Source organism: Rhea pennata, chromosome Z (genome assembly GCF_028389875.1).
Source record: "Rhea pennata isolate bPtePen1 chromosome Z, bPtePen1.pri, whole genome shotgun sequence".
NCBI lineage: Eukaryota > Metazoa > Chordata > Aves > Rheiformes > Rheidae > Rhea > Rhea pennata.
In genome coordinates this window covers 82,251,346-82,265,593 of record NC_084702.1, presented here as the reverse complement: position 1 = coordinate 82,265,593, position 14,248 = coordinate 82,251,346, and the positions used below count along the sequence as shown (strand labels likewise).

Below are 14,248 nucleotides of genomic sequence, written 5' to 3'. Positions count from 1 at the left end.
GCTCCTAGCTCTTTTCAGGTGCTTTCCTGAGCCTGCTCCACAAGAGCTGCTGGCCTCTGGTTAGGTTTGCAGGTTGTGTTGCCTCCAGCGAACATGAGAGCTGGCAGAGAGACATGGCAAAGTAAGTTGTCTGCAGTAGGATTGTCCAATCTCAGCTGATAGATCGGTTCAGCTGGATCACGTGAGGTCAGCTGCAAACTTGTTCTCAGCAAGACTAGTAGGAAAAGCTCATAACATTCAGTTACAAAACATTTCAAATAGGAAACAGCATTATCTCCACAGCTATAATAATATTTAACAGGCATTAAATCATTCAAGCGTTGTACAGTGCCATTTACTCACAGTAGAAAGAAAACTTCCTCCTGATACGCATTTCACTGTCAAAGCCAATTTATCTCTGTTACCGGCTTGAGAACTAAAAGATTCCATACTTTTCTTTAGCAGAAGGAAAGGGTTTATACCAGAAATTTTGATCTTCAGCAAAATCTTTTGCACTTCTTCCCTCCCCCACTTCTCCTGCAAGGTAACAAACAAGCAACACTGTTACAAGAAATGGAAATGGAAATGGTTTGCTTAAAGCAGCTCAGACAATTATGCGAATCCAAGTCAAAAACAGCGTCGAGGGCAGCCCAGCCCCTTAGGTCAGGAGTAGTCTCTAGCCCGTCGCAGGCAGCCAGTAAAACGGGCCGGAGCAAAGCCGTCGGTGGAGAACAAACCGATGCAATTTATTCACAGAAAAGGTAAACTTGCTAGTGATCAACACAAATACGAGTATGACAAGAAAGAAACTTTAAAACAATGATGTGATTCACAAATCCCCCAAATGTCGTTTACCCTGCACAGGACCAGCTGCACCTCGTGACACTGCTCGTTTTGTCCAGACAGCGCTCACCTCCCAGGAGCGGTACCGCGGCGCGGCGCGGCGCGCTTCTGCTGGCCACCACCCAGCCTCAGCCCGGCTCTGCCCGGGCACTGCCTACGCCAGAGCTGAAGCTTTGTATACAGATCTATACAACTCTGGGCGATTTTTTTGCACTTTATACTTTCTTCTAATGTAGAAAACAACAAATATGCAACCGTGGTGTCCTTTGGCTCCCTAGCCTTGCAACTAGTAATGTTGTCCCTCACAGGCGTAAGTGCAGAGACTCCAGACAGTCTCCTCTAATGCGTGGTGTTTAGCTGGGATCCCGCAAACCACCGCTTCATTTTATGGCGTCCTCCAAATCTGCGGAATAGCCCGTCTGAGCTCGAATTCTCACAGTCATCGCCAACAAAACGATGATTTACTGACACTGATTCCTGGCTCCTAAAGCAAGGAGCCAGGAATAAGTCATCATTACACAATACTTCTTTCCTGCACCCATGAGAAAACATCAGAAAGGAAAGGAGTCACTTGGAAACGTTCTGTTCCCCTCAGTCTGATCTTGGCACAAACGGGTTGATCTCAGCATCAGCAGACTCCAAATGCCCAAAGGTGGTTCGAGCCTGCATTTCAGTAGCCTTACTGTCAGCGCGACTCCTTTACTAACACAGGCAGAAGACCCAAGGGAAGATGAAAAAGTGTGACTCAAAAATATCCAAATTCAGTACAATATCAAAAGAATTACCCCTTTACGGGATTAACCTTCTAACACGGAGGAAAGAAACCAGGCAATCCTTAGGTCTGTGCCACATTAAGGAATACCCAAGAAACCAAAACTTGGGTTTCAACAGATGCGTTTACAGCAGTTTCAGCTGGTGGAATAACTCCTAAACCTTGACGGGAAACTACACAGGCAGCAACTTTTCATATTTATGCGGAAAGAGCAAGCGTTACGGCATCCAGTCTAACCAGCTGAAAAAAGCTACTGTGTATCACAGAGGAAAACACAGATGACCTGTATCCTTGAGCAAGTTTTGTGTGGGGCTGACCGAAGCTGCTGTTGGATGCAACCAGCGTGTATCCCTGCGCCCGGCAAAGACCCGGAGGTCGGAGCGGGCCGGCACCGCCAGCCAGCGTCTCCCCAGGCGAGCAGGGCCGGCAGCACTGGCGGCTGTGTGCCACTCTAGTTTGCAAGCCAACTCTACGTAAGTTTTTAAGCTCTTTGTGACAAATCAAGACATCAGATATCATACCCAACAACTAAAACCCTTTTTTCTGAGCGTGAACCCACATATTTAGATGTTACCTTTCCTCCTCATCACCAATCCACGTTTCCTCAGCAAAAGAAAATTTCCGTGATCATGTGCTGGATCTGTCATCTGAGTTATGTCCAAAATCCCCCTCTCAAAATTAGAGCTGATGGTGATTGCAAGAGGGGTAGAGGGAGAGTGCACACGGGGAGGAGAGAGATAAATTCCAATTTCAGCAATAAAAAGAAAATAAAAATCTTACTACTCATACACTGCCTCCAAAAATTAAATTATTTTTTCTTAACTGTGACAGTACCCTTCCAGGAAGATTGCATTAAGAATATCTAAATTATTATGACATGCCATTTATTATACTCAATTTTATTTCTAACCAATTTGACACCAAATAAGTCATTTTTATAATACAGTTTGTTGTGAAAACTGCTTAGTAAGAGACAAAAGATGTAATAGTACTTGGAAAAATTCAGCAGTTGTCTGCCTTTCAGCACTGGTAGTTCCAACAGAAGGGGTGCCATTATTGTAAAATATTATATTTTTATGTAGGTGAGGGTTTATAGAAGAAACAAAACTCCACAGGAAAAAAGCCTCATGCTGTTCCTTATCAAGGCTACAAACTCAAAGCAAGCAAGGAAAATAATTTCTGCTTTGCTGAAGGTACAATATTGACATTTGAAACCAAGAAGAGAAAAGTCCAGAATTTAACATAAGACAGTTATTAGGTCAAATTTTAAAATGAAAAAAAATCAATGTTATGTTATGTTTAACACTCTTCAAGCATCATATGACAGGAGAGAACAATACATTCTCAGGACTGGAATATGGATGATGTTTTTCCTTATTGGTAGTAACATTACCTAAGTATACTATCGTGCTGCTCATTTAGTAATTTTCAGATGTTAGTAAATCCCCATAAAATGTTTTTAGTAGCTCTGTGCTGCAGCTGGGAACGTGAAGGCAGAAAGGTTAATGGCCTGAATTCTAGAAACATGGACAGTCCATAATCCTAAAATCAGGTTGCAAGGTTTAGGTTGTTGTCCCTAGGCCACAAGGGGGCAAGTTTCAGATGCAAAGAGAAAACCTCAAAGGCTCCAATTCTCAGCTCTCAATCAGAATAAAGGTCTCTTTCCCGTCTACTTTTCTCAGGGCATATTGAAACAACTTCCCTCAGGTGTAAGTGTGACTAAATTCCTACAACTCACTATCTGTTCCAGCCTGTATGTTGTGTCCCTGGGGTAGTGAAAAGAGCAGGGAGCTCACAGACGTTAAAAATAATCAATCAAAATAACTGAACAAACAGCAGGGAGCAAGCTGGTTCAGTTACAGTACTGCTAAAAAAACCCACCCAAACCTAAAAAACCTCCCAACCCTCCCTTCAGCCTGCAGTTTCAGAGCACTGTCTTCAGCAGGTCCAGGAGTGTCATAAGTTACTTCAGCACGTGGCAGTTATGCCTTCCATTTGCAAATAGCTACCTGAAAGCAGTAACTACTTAAGTTGGTAAACAGGCAATTACATAATTAATCAGTCAGAAACTTTACTCATTAGCTGTACAGTTTATTTAGACAAGACAAAAGTTTGCAGTTTTGTAACTGTATATAGAAATTAAAACATCTGAAATATATATATATTTTCCCAGTATATTTAACTTCATTCTTGGAAAAGTGGCGCACTCTCTTCTTTTTAAATTTTTTTTATTTAGGATTCACGTTTCAGTAGTACATATGCTCCCATTACTGCCAGAAGAGCATACTGCAAAAGAAAATAAGGACTGATTTTAAATTCTCCTCATGAAAACTCTGATAATACACATTGCTTAAAAATGTGTCCCCTCCAATATTACACCTTCTACATGAGTACACAATTGCAAAATTACAGGAATATGTTAATGTGGTCATATTTATTATAAACAGGAATCACAACTGTATACTCTTAGCTCATGTTATGCTGATAAATAAAATGCTTTCAAATGTTCTAAAATGCTAAGTTAGATGAGATAATAGACAAGCTTTTTATTTTGGAAGCCCAAAACCCAACTAATTTTACATTAGGCAACTGAGCTGGAAGTAAATTTATTAACCTATGTATTCTTCTTATATGCAAGATTCTTTTCTTATTAGTTTGTTATTTTATAGTTTTATATTTCAATATTCAAATGTTCATATACATACCTTAAATTTTGGATAGTCATTCATTATTATAGTTACCATACCAACATAAGGCAAAAATCTGTAATTGACAAAACAGATCAACATAAAATTAACTCTCAAAAATTATATGAAGATGCTTCAGCTCTACTCAAATTTCATTAGTTTAGATAATTGATTTCAGAGAAATAAACATTCAGAGAGACTGCAAGACCTTTAAAGAGCATGTGTGCTTGACAACGTAAGCTAGGAAGCAAGATCTCAGATTCCACTCTCCTCCCATCAAGTAAACACTTCGCCTTGATGCATATTATTTATAGCACTAGAAATACATAAGCACCACAGAAGAGGCAATGTCATCATAACGAGGGGTAGCAACAACAGCCTAGCATACTGCAACACAGGGGAAACTGGAATTAGTCCTTCAGCGTCTCCTCCTGTTCTGGAGCTATAAAATCCACATCATCTAATGTAGTAAGGGTTTCAACCTAGTATGAAGCATAACTTAGTTGGGTTTCACCTAACCTACCACAATTAAAGGCTTGCAGAGGCACTTGTTTAATTTCTTTTTATTTAACTTGAACGCAGGAACAGAAACAAGAAAAAAACCCCAAGCAAATAAATATTCTTTAAAAAGAAGTATTTGGTACTTTTACCCTAGAGTTTACCCTAAATCTGTGACAATTTGTATCACTCTTAAATTAGGCAAGAAAAAACACAAGCAAGTATATCACTTGATATAAAGAAGTCCTACTTTCCACTAGGATTGGCCTGTGACAATCTTAGCCTAATGGATACAACAGAATTTGCATCAAGTTTCTGATGGCATTGCTAAGTCTCTCAAAGTCCAAAACACACTTTGCAAAAGGCTCTAAGCAAAAGTGTTCAAAATAAGAACAGTGTAAAGCAATCACATCATTTATACTTGCTACTAATACATATTTGAAAGGAGAAATAGGACGGTAACTAGGACGGGGCAAAAAGCTCGAACCCTGTAAAAAATTCTTGTGGGATGTAAAAATAATTTCCTAGTAATTTCTGGTACAAGGATGATTTGGCTAAATTTTTTATTTACTGGTGAACTATTTATGTTGAAATTTACTGTGTTTTAAAAAACTAACCCCCACTCTCCAAATTAGTGAGAGGACTACAGAAAGCAACATTCCCAGGTAAACTATTTCTGAGTTTCTTGAAGAAAATGGTAATTAGATGATTATCAAACAAAATCTAATTTGTAATAACACTGAAAAAAATGATTTGACATTTTCTTTATATATTTCTTACAAAGAACACAGACACATTGCACTACTTACCCTCTTGCTCTTCCAACAACGTCTTTCTTCTCTAACCAGTTCTGACCTTCTTTGTATAAGCCCCTATCATCGACTTCATTATTATCACCTTTAGTCAGAAATTTGATGTCCCCATTTTCTCTAGAAGGCAATGAGGTGATAACTAACTTCCACTTAATTTAAAAATCTCAATTAACATCTACAGAGCACAAAGAGGATGAAAAGTACTACAAGATTAGATAACATTCACTTTCAGTCCTCCTTATTTAGCAAATACCATTAACATTAGAGACTTTACAGACAGAGTCAACAGATTTTAACAAGAGGTGTTTTTTTAAACACACTCCCAGATTATCATTCGATGTAAGTAATTACACTCTGAACACCGGAAGAGTATTTTCTATCCAGAGCAGGCATGAAACTCTGTCAACAAAGCAGTATGTACAGAAGAGGAAAACTCCCCCCAACCCTGTATTTTCAACAGAACAGAAATGAAATACTGAGAAAAACAAACAAACAAACATTGATTACCTAACATCCAAATGAGTGAGAAAAGTTTGGGGTTTAGCTTTAATACGAATTGTTGAGTAAAATCCAGTGATGTCATCACACATTAAAGAATGAATTTATCTGAATTTCAGCAACAAACTTCAGCAAATACAAGGTATACCCTAAATCTTCCTTTAGGAATGGAATTATATACAACAAAATATTGCTTTAAGTAATTTTCTTCTAAGTTTAATATACTTGCTGAACTCATAATAGATTTTGCCATCAAAATAAAGCTTGATGCAGAGAAATCCTGAAGATTTAAGTGCGCTGCATATCTGTGTCAAATTCAGTATTTTGTCAGTAAGACTACACTACAACTTTAGGGCGTTTCCTGTTTATCTGTTAAACAATATAGTGAGTTCCTGGCAAAACCTCAGTTATAGTTGATACCTATTAATGTGGTAAATACAAAAAAAAAGTGCTTGCTCTTTAAATGATATCATGTGGACTAAACATTTTTGTGGGTTTTTTTTTACTGGACTGTACGGAGAAACCTAAGAGGCTGAAACGGTTCAGCAGGTGGCACTCTTCCTCCCACAGGAACAAACGCTCATGGTGCTCAGGAACAGCAGGCTGCTCCCCCAAAGACACAAAACTGAAGTCCTGACCTCTCCCAGCCATTAAGAAGGCTCAAAATTCTTTTTGTAGAAATAGACGTTTTAAATCCTGAACACGCCCAAATCATAGCTTTTCCTTACTGATACAAATGGAAAAAATACTTTACATTTCATTCTGAACATTATGTAATTTAACAATTGCTGTTAGACCTGCCATGTTTTCATCCCTATCAAGTACTAGGCATATGTACAGTTGATGCATATATGACTCAGGTTCAACACTATCATTTAAATAAATTAATTATGTCTTCAAAATGATTTTGCTCCATAATCTGCTAACTGCAATTAAGGATATCAAGAAAAAAAGTAGTTTTTCTGAAGACTGATTAGGTATTTAAATGAAAAAAATAAACTAAACAGGCACTACTTGGACATACATATTTGTTTTTAAAAAGTGCTGAAGGATAGACATCACTTGAAAGATAAACACCTTTAGTTCATTGCTAGAACTTCCTGAGGAACAAAAAAATCAGTGCTTGCCACATCCAAGTTACATTTTCAATACACAGGAGTGGAAAAAGAATTGCCTCTCTTTTGTCTGGGAAGGAACTGTTTATCATACCAAGCATATGCAAAAAAAGTAAAAACAATCTGCCTGTTGCTTTTGAGTATGAATTATTGTGGGTATCGTGACTAATACATGTAAGAAGAATAAGATTGAATCAAATCTCTGCTTTACGGAAAGCTGCCATTAGCAAAGCTCACATACTTGTCAGGTTTCATATACAGGTCTAATTCTGAATCTTCAGGTCCTTTTAGAGATTTGTTTTTAGATGGAGCTATTTGTCATAAGCAAACTCCCAACTCTTCAACAATCACTATGGAAGTGGACTCTGCTCCTATACACATTCCCACTGATTGCAAAAAAAATGTGTATAGCTTGTGTTACTAGACTTCCCTCCTTGGTATAGGTTCACCTGCTTATTTTATCCTACTTTGTATCCTCACTTGCCTTTCTGATAAGATACTACCAAATTAAAATGTAAATGAAAAATCACATTAAAGGAAACTATATTTAGGAGCAATGAAAATACTAAGTTGCATTACTTCTCATGAATTTTGATTACTCTGTGAACTATTGGAATGTCTCTGCCTTCAACTTTAAAAACAACTATTTCACCAGCTCTGATTGGGTCATCATGGAAATTTGTTAAGAACAACAGGTCTCCCCTGTGAAAAGCTGGTTCCATGCTGCCACTGCAAACAAACAGAAAGGGAAAGACAATCGGTATTATGGTAAATGAAAGAATAAACCACAAAAGCAATGAGCGTTTCATCCTTACAGATAAACTCAGGATTTTAATTGAAATCTGTAGCTTCACCCATTCAATAGCAGCATACAGACATTTGATACACAATCCAAACCTTAGTAAGACCCAGGTTGAGACAGCCTGTGGACTGCCTCAACAAAAGAAATAAAATAAATGAGCTACATAGAAAAGTATTGATATTGTTGCTATGATGGAAGGAACAAAATGAGCCATTCTGGTTAGGTTAACCAATTCATTAGTGAAAAGCCAAAAGATGTTTCACAGAAGAGCAAGTGCTGCTCTATATAGAGAGAGCTTGCCTTACACAAACACGACTGATACTTATGTCCGTGATTACTGCTCATGATCTGAAAATTCATGCCTTCTTTCAATGCTAGCCATAATATCTTTTGCTAGCAACTTTTAAGATAGGACTCCAAATCCCATTACTAATTATGTGAACAAACAATTCCCATTAAAATATTATTAATCCTGCATTCCCTGTATGTTCCCTATTGACACACATTGAATCTCAGTATGGCTGAACCTCCCACATACCTTTCTGCTTAACTGTGTATTTGATTAGCACGCAGGGGCCTGTAGGACTGAGTCTTTAAATACCAAAAGTAAGATATCACTGAGAAAGAAGCAACGGGTATGTATAATTAACTCATAAAGTGAGTTTTACCATAATACAATTCTAAAATAAATGTACACAAGGCAAACAAGAAATTAACAGATAGACCTGAAAGTGTTTGGTGTCTTCAGCAAGTGCACTATGCTTATTTAAAGCTTATTTTTTCAAAGACAAGAGAAGTTTCACACGTATTTCTATTAAAGCAGAACTTATTTTTTGGAATCCTAATCCCCACACAGATAGCAGTACGCAATCTTGGGTAGTTGATATCTATACAATAAGGAGACAGACCTAGACTTGCAAAGGTTTCACATACCTACTGCTTCTATTGACTTCAATGAAAACTAGATTGAGGCTATGAAAGCGGCCTTTGCTAGATGCCCCAAAATAGAGCTAAAAGAAAATAACTGTCTGAGCACTACTTTAGGTATGTGATATTCTAAACTCCAAGTCTATCCAAAGGGGAAAGGGAGGAGAAAAAAAGACAAACCACTACTTGGACAATAACAAAAAAGCCTTTACATTGACTTACCTGAGCACCACAACGATAGGGCTTTCACTTCCAGTAATGACAATCAGCCCTTTCCATATCATAAGGGCAGAAGATACTATCATAGCAAAATTTAAGACTTGGTAATACAGCTGTAAGACACAAACAAGAAAAGTGTTTAAAAAAGTCACTGTGCTGTATGCAAAACATAGAATTTCACCCTTTGTGCACAGTGCAACCCTGACGCACAATCCAGGCTTGCTTACTTACATTCCAGCAGAAGCTTCACAGATACAGCAAAACAACTGGGAACACTGGCATGAAATTTTAACTCTTAAGTGTATCTCAGTCTTGGCTTATGACACCTATGGAATATTACGTTTGCTGGTGCTAGAAGCTAGCGAACTTCCCACTGGCAAAGACTTCTAAAATACGTGAAACTTTATGGCAAATGATAAAATCTATTTTTGATTACACATCCCTGAGTCCTACTTGAGATGGTAAGTATTCAAAATATACACGGAAATAATGTAGACTACTACTAAAACCAGAATCAGCAAGAGCCTCTGTAGTTTGAATAGTTTTCTTTGTTTACAGAGAAGAGTTGAGGGGAAAGAAGGAGAATGAGAGAGTGCCATTTTCTTTTACATTCAGACAGGAACTTACTGCGTGCAAAATCTTTTATCAATTTCTTCAATTCACTTCCTGCACCCAAATTCAACTGCTTTACCAGCCCTTACAGTAATGGGTACACTTTCTTCCTATCACCTCTTTTATTTTTTTTTTATTGCCTTGGCAATATGAAGAGATGCTCTGGTGCAAAATGGCTCTCTCCATCTCTGTTCATCATGTGAATCATCTACCTAAAACATGGAATTGAAAATTCTGAGGTCATCATCCTAGTTCAAAGATCTATTTGCTGGGGTTTTCAGCGATATGATTCACATAAGTTATCAGTGGACAAGCTTTTAAATTTGGCCTCAAAAATCTCCTCTCCGGCCTTTTTTTTTGTCGAAAATGGTTATTATAGATATTAAAAAGCAACGAAGGAACTTTCACAGCTTGGAAATCAGGGAGTTTGTCACTAAGTCTCATATTCTTCTTTCCAACTATTTATTCACATAACCATTTAGTAAAGATAAAATTAAGATATCTATTTTAGGCTACAAGTATTCAGAAATACCAGTTTGCTTCCACATAGTATACCTCTAAAATAAAATTAATTACTGACCAGAATGTAAAAAACATGGTTTCTTAAGCTGAAGTGGAGATCAGAAACAGTCTCTGCAGGAAGCTGCGGTTTCTCAGCTCTGAATGAGCGGTACGGCCCCTGCTTTTGCAACAGAAGCAGGTGAATGCCAGACCATCAGAGAGCTGGACATTGTTTGAAGATCAGCAACTGGTGGGGAGAGATGGGATTCATCTCACTAAGCAGGGCACATGTGTCTTTGCCAACAGGTTGGCCAGCCTGGTAAGGAGGGCTTCAAACCAGGTAGGAAGGGTAGAGTTATAGAGAGAGGGTAGTTGCTCTTTACGAGCCTTATAGAGAGAGAGTGGAGTTGCTCTTTATGTGAGAGAGCAACTGGAATGCATCGAGCTCTGCCTAGGGATGGAGGAGGAGGAGGAGGCAGTCGAGAGCTTATGGGTGAGGTTTAAAGGGCAGGCTAACATGGGGGACGCTGTTGTGGGTGTCTACTACAGGCCACCTGACCAGGAAGAGGAAGTCGATGAGGCCTTCTATAGACAGCTGGAGGTAGCCTCATGATCACAGGCCCTGGTTCTCAAGGGGGACTTCAACCACCCTGACACCTGCTCGAGGGACAACACAGCAAGGCACAAGCAGTCCAGGAGGCTCCTGTAGTGCATTGATGACAACTTCTTGTCACAAATGGTGGAGGAGCCTAGGAGGAAGGGTGTCCTGCCGGACCTTGTCCTAACCAACAAAGAAGTACTGATCGCAGATCTGAAGGTAGGGGGCAGCCTTGGCTACAGAGACCATGAGATAGTTGAGTTCAGGATCCTGCAGGAAAGGCAGTAAGCAGGACTGTGGAAGAGGGGACAGGCTGCTTGGGAGGGTATAAGAATGCAGTCAGAGTAGGTAGAGATGGGATGAGGAAGGCTAAGGCCCGGCTGGAATTGAGTCTGGCAAGGGATGTCAAGGACAACAGGAAGGGCTTCTTCAGATACATCAGTAGCAAGAGGAGGACTGGGGAAAATGTGGGCCCGCCACTGAATGGGGCGGGGACCCTGGTGACAGGGGGTGCAGAGAAGGCAGAATTACTGAATGCCTTCTGTGCTTCAGTCCTCACTGCTAAGGGCAGCCCTCAGGAATCCTGCAGCCTGGACGTGAGGGAGAAAGTCTGGAGAAGGGAAGACTTTCCTTTGGTTGAGGAGGAAAGGATTAGAGACCTTCTGGGCAGGCTAGGCATCCTCAAATCCATGGGCCCGGATGGGATGCACCAACACGGTACTGAGGGAGCTGGCAGATGTTGTTGCCAGGCCGCTCTCCATCATCTTTGAAAGGTCCTGGAGAGCTGGAGAGGGGCCTGAGGACTGGGAGAAAGCCAGTGTCACTCCAGTCTTCAGAAAGGGCAAGAAGGAGGACCCAGGCAACTATAGGCCAGTCAGCCTCACCTCCATCGCTGGAAGGGTGATGGAACAGCTCCTTCTGGATGTCATCTCCAGACATATGGAGGACAAGAAGGTGATCAGGAGTAGTCAGCATGGATTCACCAAGGGGAAATCCTGCTTAACCAACCTGATAGCCTTCGAGGATGGATTGCCTGGCTGGGTAGATGAGGGGAGAGCAGTGGACATTGTGTCCCTTGACTTCAGCAAGGCTTTTGACACTGTCTCCCATAACATCCTCCTACACAAACTCTGGAAGTGTGGGGTAGATGAGCGGACAGTGAGGTGGATTGAGAACTGGCTGAAAGGCAGAGCTCAGAGGGTCGTCATCAGTGGCGCGGACCTGGGAATCCCAGTAGATGAGAGATTGAACACGAACCAGCAATGTGCCCTTGTAGCCAAGAAGGCCAATGGTGTCCTGAGGTGCATTAGGAAGAGTGTTGCCAGCAGGTCGAGGGGGGTGATCCTGCCCCTCTACTCAGCCCTGGGGAGGCCTCATCTCAAGTACTGTGTCCTGTTCTGGGCTGAGCAGTACAAGAGAGACATGGAGCTACTGGAGAGGCCAGTGTAGGGCTAGAAAAAGATGATCAGAGGAGTGGAGCATCTGCCCTATGAAGAATGGCGACAGCTCGGCCTCTTCAGCCTGGGTAAGGCTGAGGGGGGATCTGATCAATGTGGACAAGTACCTGAAGGGAGGGTGTCAAGGGGATGGGCACAAACTCTTTTCAGTTGTCCCATGTGACAGGACAAGAGGCAATGGGCAGAAATTGAAGCACAGGAAGTTCTGCCTGACCGTGAGGGGGAATTTCTTCCCTGTGAGAGTGACGGAGCCCTGGACCAGGTTGCCCAGAGAGCTTGTGGAGTCTCCTTCTCTGGAGATCTCCAAGGCCCACCTGGATGCAACCCTGTCTACCATGCTGTAGGTGACCCTGCTGAGTGGGGAGGTCGGACTAGATGATCTCTGGAGGTCCCTGCCAACCTTACTGATCCTATGGTTCTGTGATACGGAAGATCTGGATGAAAAAGCAGCTGTCGGACCAACCCAGCGCACGCTGCAGACTGCACACGCTGGGAAAAGTGCAGGCTGCAGCTCACGCAACACGCGGCCACGCGCTCCCGCGTGCCCAAGCTCTCGTCCCTGCGGCCTTTCGCGGGATCATGCAAAAACCCAAGGCGAAAGCACCTGTCTCGCACAGCCTTCGCCCCGGCGCTTCAGCACAGGAGGCACCGAGCCCCGCGCTGCCGCGGAGCCGAGAGCGGGCGCGGCCCCAGCCCACCGCGCCACGCGGGGAAGCGGCGGGAGCCCGGCGCGCCGCCGCCGCCGCCCCGGCCCCGCTGCCCGGCAGCCCGGCGGGCCGCCCCGCCCCGCCCCGCCCCGCCCCGCGCGCTACCTGCCGCTTGTTCATGCGCCGCAGGTCCCCGAAGAGATCCATGGCGGCGAAGGCGCGCGGCGCGGCGCGGCGCACCCGCAGCCACGGCCCGCCACTGCCCGAGCGGCGGCGGCGGCGGCCGCCCCGCCCCCCGGGAGTTGTAGTCCTCCTTCCCCTGTCGCGCCGCTCAAACTGCAGGGGCGCCGCAGCCGCCGGACTACAACTCCCAGAACGCACCGCGGCGGGGGCCTTGACCACGAGGCCCCTGGCCGCCTGCCCCTGGAGATGTCCGGCCAACTTGCTGTCCGACGCGGCTCTCAGCCGGCGCGGAGGCCCCGCGAGACCGCAGAGTGAGCCAGCCCCACCTGCGGAGCAGCGGAATGGCGGCAGCGGCCTCGCACACCGTACCTCTCGGACCAGGCAGCCGCGGGGGCAGCCCCGCCTGCAGCTGTGGCCGCGTGGGCGCAGCTCATTGGCGGGCCGGGGCCGGGGCGGGAAAGCGACGCGGGCGCGCGCCGGGGCCGGGGCGGGCGGCTCGCGCCCGGCGTCCGTTGGCCGTTGGGCGGGGCGGCCGCGCTGAGGGCGGTGAGGCGGGAGCGGGCGGCTCGCGCGCGCCGTCCGTTGGGGCGGCTGGCGGGGCCGGGGCCGCGCTCCGCTCTCCCCCCTCTCCCCTCCCCAGCCTTGGGTGTCACAAGCTGCAGCTCGCCCTGAGGGTCTGCGGGATAACACGGCTTAACCGGGTGCCAGCGAGCGCCGCAGGCGCAGCGTGCCCGGGTCTGGGTCCGGGGCGCGGTTCCCTGCTGGCCGCCGCGCGTCCCCCACGCCGCTTTGCCAGGGTGAAGCAGCTCGGTGTCCAGCGGTGCGCAGCACAGCCGTGCGTGCCCCTCGCTCCTCTGCAGTGTGGCGGACGGGGCGGGTGTTAGTCTCCCCTTACAGCTTACCAGAAATCTCATGGAAGATTTGGATCTAGCTGTACAGAATCTTTTCTGTTCCTTGATACTCGTTTCTTAGAAGAATACCTCATCATTAGTTTCCCTCAGAGGCTTTGGGCTACTACCACAACATGTAAATGGTAATTTTCATCCTCAGCCTGTAATTCCGCCTTTGAACAGCGTTACCACCTTACACATGCTTAGA

The 14,248-nt window shown here is 44.0% G+C and overlaps 1 protein-coding gene across 1 annotated transcript; it reads right to left on the bottom strand.

Moving 5' to 3' along the window:
• Positions 1–3,664: 3,664 nt before the first annotated feature.
• SEC11C (SEC11 homolog C, signal peptidase complex subunit) lies at positions 3,665–13,230 on the bottom strand. The gene is made up of 6 exons (XM_062600266.1): positions 13,133–13,230; positions 9,156–9,265; positions 7,784–7,933; positions 5,589–5,708; positions 4,300–4,357; positions 3,665–3,880 (listed from the first exon to the last, which is right to left on the bottom strand). Exons 1-6 carry the CDS (start codon positions 13,172–13,174, stop codon positions 3,827–3,829), a joined length of 534 nt encoding a protein of 177 aa, XP_062456250.1. The 5' UTR covers positions 13,175–13,230; the 3' UTR covers positions 3,665–3,826.
• Between the last annotated feature and the right edge of the window lie 1,018 nt (positions 13,231–14,248).